The sequence below is a fragment of the Salvia hispanica genome, chromosome 5, assembly GCF_029641045.1.
Source record: "Salvia hispanica isolate PSC_SH4W2 chromosome 5, Shi_PSC_v1, whole genome shotgun sequence".
Taxonomy (NCBI): Eukaryota; Viridiplantae; Streptophyta; class Magnoliopsida; order Lamiales; family Lamiaceae; genus Salvia; species Salvia hispanica.
This window is the reverse complement of record NC_142696.1, coordinates 26,213,708-26,218,163: the sequence shown is the minus strand read 5'-3', so window position 1 is coordinate 26,218,163 and position 4,456 is coordinate 26,213,708. Positions and strand designations below refer to the sequence as shown.

At 44.1% G+C, this 4,456-nt stretch overlaps 1 protein-coding gene across 1 annotated transcript; it reads right to left on the bottom strand.

Moving 5' to 3' along the window:
- Positions 1 to 2,623: 2,623 nt before the first annotated feature.
- LOC148926553 (uncharacterized) lies at positions 2,624 to 3,178 on the bottom strand. Its single transcript, XM_089059170.1, has one exon. The coding sequence runs from the start codon at positions 3,176 to 3,178 to the stop codon at positions 2,624 to 2,626; it is 555 nt and encodes a 184-aa protein (XP_088915296.1).
- Between the last annotated feature and the right edge of the window lie 1,278 nt (positions 3,179 to 4,456).

Below are 4,456 nucleotides of genomic sequence, written 5' to 3'. Positions count from 1 at the left end.
GTCCTCCTTGTTATCGAAGGCGTCTTGAAGCTTCTTTGTGTTGTAATGCTTCATGTCTTCCATGTGCTCATCAGTAAGCTCTACCCGCCAACGTCGGTATAAAACTCTCTCCACCGGGGGGTGGACTAGTTCTCGGTGATTGTCAGGAAGTTGTTGCTCATGATATTCCTCCCCTTCTAGAGAGATATCACTTTCTGATTCCGACTCTTCGCTGGAGGTGTACTCACTGTCACTGATTCCCCTTCTCTGCTCTGGCTCTTGGATCACGATGCTGGTGTTGGTTGTGCGTTGTTTCTTAACGACCTGCTTCTTCTTAGCAGGATTCTTCCCTTTTCGCTTCCTCTCCTGGAGGTACTTGTCTTCATCTTCGTCTTCCTTAGACTTCTCGACGGCTGGTGTTGAAGGTTCCACCTGGGAAGTAGGCTCGACCACAAAGCAGGCACGGGTGTTATCATCTATCGCCTCCTCTTGACCTACTGATTTCGATGCGAGGTCCAGACCCTCAGCCACCTTGTTAGCCTCTTCCTCTTGGTTGCTTCTCTTTTTCAGGTTGTTTCTCTTCCACCTCTTCTACTGGCTGGTGGACAACACCTTCCGATTCGTTTGCTGCTCCAGATGGTTCACCTTCCCCTACTGCCTGAGATGCAAGGTCCAGACCTTCAGCCATCTCGTTCGCGCTCACTTCCCTCCTGTGTATCGTATTTAAAATCGTCTGGAATTCATCATCAGTCATCAGCCCTTGTTTCTTGGCCGTCTCGTTTAGATCTATCTCTCCCTTCTCCTCCGCTTGGGGTATTGTGTTCATGACCGGGGTCTCTTTCGATTTGTCACCCCCTTTTTCGTTCCCCTCTGCTTCGGCCTCCTTTCCTTCCGCTTCTCTCTCTTCCGTCTCTCCCATGTAAGGATCTTGGTAAGAGGAAAGGGGAATTGCGTCGATTGGCTCGATTTGGGGTTGTATTGGAGAAGTGGTTGCGGATTCCGTCGATGCGGTTACCGTTGGAAAGGATTTTTCGGAAGTGGGGTCTGAGGAAGTTGGGACGGTGGTGAGCGGGTTAGGGGTTGGTATCGCCGGCATTCCTCCAATTTGGCCAAATCCCGCCAACATTGTCGCCCATTCCCTATTCGGGTCTTGCTGCCTAAGATAAGCCGCTAGTGCGTCTAATAGGACCATCGCCGAGAATTTTGTTGGTGGCGCTGGTCGAGACTGCTAAGGGCTTGGCGGCCGCACCTCCATGGTCATCGGGTCTTCCGACTGTTTCTCGCCGGTGGTAGAGGGTCTCTTGTGGGTCACTTTCTTTTTTCCCATTGTTTGAAAAGGGAGGTTCTCGGTTTCTGGTGGCGGTTTACGGTGGTTATCGGGGGTAGTTCACGGTGGTTATCGGGGTGGTTGTTTTCTGGGTGAGAGAATGCAGGTAAGGGTTTGTAAAGTGAAGGGGAATAGGCGGTGGAGGTTTTTATAGAGGAGTGGGCACTTGAGGGTTTTGACCGGTTGTACGCGGTTCCAGGTTGCGACTGTTCGGGGGTGAGACGGTTGAGAGTTTCTCGCAGCTGATTGGACGTCTCCTGTCACGTATCTGCTCCACGCGCCCTCCCAGTCACTGTCCTTGCCCTGCAAAGCTGCACCACATACCAAAATTCAAACCTCTACTTAATATCTCCCTCTAAATAAACTAAAAATGGAAATAAAGTAAGAAAGAGACTCTTAAATATAATTCAGAGGTTCACCAAATTGGTATTCTCGTGGTTAGTACATACTCCAAATTAATATTAAAGGTCCGAAAATATTTTTGGGATTTTTAATATTTTCCTACTTGCTTCTTTCTATTAAAATTAAATCACTAAGTATTTACAATATTTACATCATTACTTAGGGTATTTGAAATTCTACCTGGTCGATAAGCACAAACCATATAGAGTTGGCCAGGTGGAATTCCAAACCCCTAACCTACTGATCATTAGGCAATATTAAAATGTAGTGGAATTTCTTCCACTACACACATCTCAGCATTTTCCCTATATATTTTCAGCCCATGCCCATTTACGACAAAAAGTTCAGAGTTAGGGATACTCCGTGAAATCTCGACTGCTCCATTAGAACGAAGTGCGGTGATGATATAAGGTCCTGTCCATTTTGACTTGAGTTTCCCAAGCATTAGCTTCAGTCTCGACTGAAAGAGTAGTACTTTCTGTCCAACTTGGAGATACTTGGTCCTCAGATTCTTGTCGTGCCACATCTTAGTTTTTTCCTTGTACCACATGGCTGAGTCGAATGACTCCAATCTGAGTTCTTCCAGCTCCTGTAGCTGCAACTTCCTTTCCTATTCACAGGCTCTAGCATCCATGTTAACTTGCTGAACTGCCCAGTACGCTCGGTGTTCAATTCCCACTGGTAAGTGACACATCTTTCCAAAGATAATGCGGTACGGGGACATTCCTATAGGCGTCTTGTAGGCTGTTCGATACTCCCACAAAGCATCTTCCAACCTTGTGCTCCAATCCTTCCTGGAAGGATTGATTGTTTTCTCTAGGATGCTCTTTATCTCTCTGTTAGAGATCTCCGCTTGCCCGTTGGCTTGCAGGTGGTAGGGACTAGATAAGCGGTGATGAACCCCGTACTTTTTCATTAAGGCTTCAACTGTACGGTTGCAAAAATGAGTTCCATGATCGGATATGATCTCCTTGGTATTCCGAATCGGCTGAATATATTACTCTTGAGGAACTTAGTAACCTCTTTGGATTCACAGGTGCTCTTGGCTTTGGCTTTGATCCACTTTGATACATAGTCGACTGCCACCAAGATGTAGGAATTCCCGTAAGATGAAGGGAAAGGACCCATGAAATCCATGCCCCAAACGTCGAACACTTCACAAACAATCACTGGGACTTGTGGCATTTCATCTCTTGCGGAGATCCCACCGGTCAGTTGGCAACGGTCACAGCCTTTCCAAAATTCGAATGCATCCCTGTTTAAAGTTGGCCAGTAGAATCCGTTGTCCAGCACCTTCCTTGCGGTTTTCCTAGGTCCGAAGTGCCTTCCACATGCCAAGGAGTGGCAGTGTACCAGTACATCTCGTTGCTCCCAATCAGGAACACACCTTCTTATAACTTGATCGGCTCCTTCCTTCCACAAGTATGGATCGTCCCAAAAATAATACTTTGCTTCAATTTTGATCTTCATCCCTTGAGCCTTACCTTCTCCTTACCCTTGGCTGTTACTAGGTAGTTGTCTATGTCCACAAACCAAGGTGTGGACAAACCAAGGTTCTTGCCTTACATTCTCCTTACCCTTGGCCGTTACATGCTGGCTAGTAAGCTTCATTACTTCTTCCCAATCAATTTTCCTCGCGAAAAAGATCACTTCACACAAGTGTTCTTCTGGGAATCGATCTTGCACATCCTCGCTATTTCCCTCTTGCACTATTCTGCTCAAATGGTCTGCTACCTTGTTCTTGTTAGGTTTGGTATACTGAAAAACATGTTTCGAGCAAGTTTCGCTCGAATAGAATCTTGCTTGTATACGTAAAACTCTATAATCCACTTTTAACCTGATTCAGTATTATTCGAGCAGTCTCGCACGAATAGAATCACTATTATTATTACATTGTGTTTGCTTGTGCATTTATAAGATGTTTTACAAACATTTAAATGCATAAGAAGTAAACAAAGTCTAAGTCTTTTGCTTAGTAGACCGGTTGTGGGCGTCGTCCACTTTAAGGTAACACGGTCAGATCTATGCAATGCTTTGCAAAAGAAAAAGAAGAATTTCACAACCTAGATAGGCTTTGGCTACCTATCGTGAAAGGTTGCAATGTCAGTCCGCATATTTCTAAGCCTTACTGAAATAATTTGACATTGGTGTGGTATAGCACTGAACGGATCTAACAGCAAGACGTGTCTTTATGCTATCTACTGAAAGACTAGGTCTTGATAAAATATTATTTCTTAATCTACATATGTTAGCATTGAGCATACGGTATTGATTATGCACTACTTTGACTTATCAAATGGTGCGGGTTTTTCGCAACCCAATAATCCTGATATACTGGGTAGTGGTGATTAATATCTAGCGGTGCTAGGATTGCTATTATGTTGAAACGTGCACGAGGTGAGTCTCGTTTGATAATGTCCTCAAGAGGAGCTCGAACAAGGTTTTATTATTCGGAAAACTGGCCAGTTGGAGTTTTATTACTCTATGAATAATAAATAAATGATTCTTGCTATGTCCACTCTTGGAATTAATAAGATATTAATTAATTAAGTCCATAGCAGACATTGATTAATTAATGGACATTTATATCTTAAGTGCGGGAAATAAATAATAAAAGTGGAAACCCGGATTACTTATAATTTCGGATTTGGATGGGGAGAGTTCAATATTACTTCTGTAGTGGCTGCTCGTAATATTCCAATATAAGCTTGTATTAAATTGTGGGTTCAATTTAATTAGTAAAAAGCT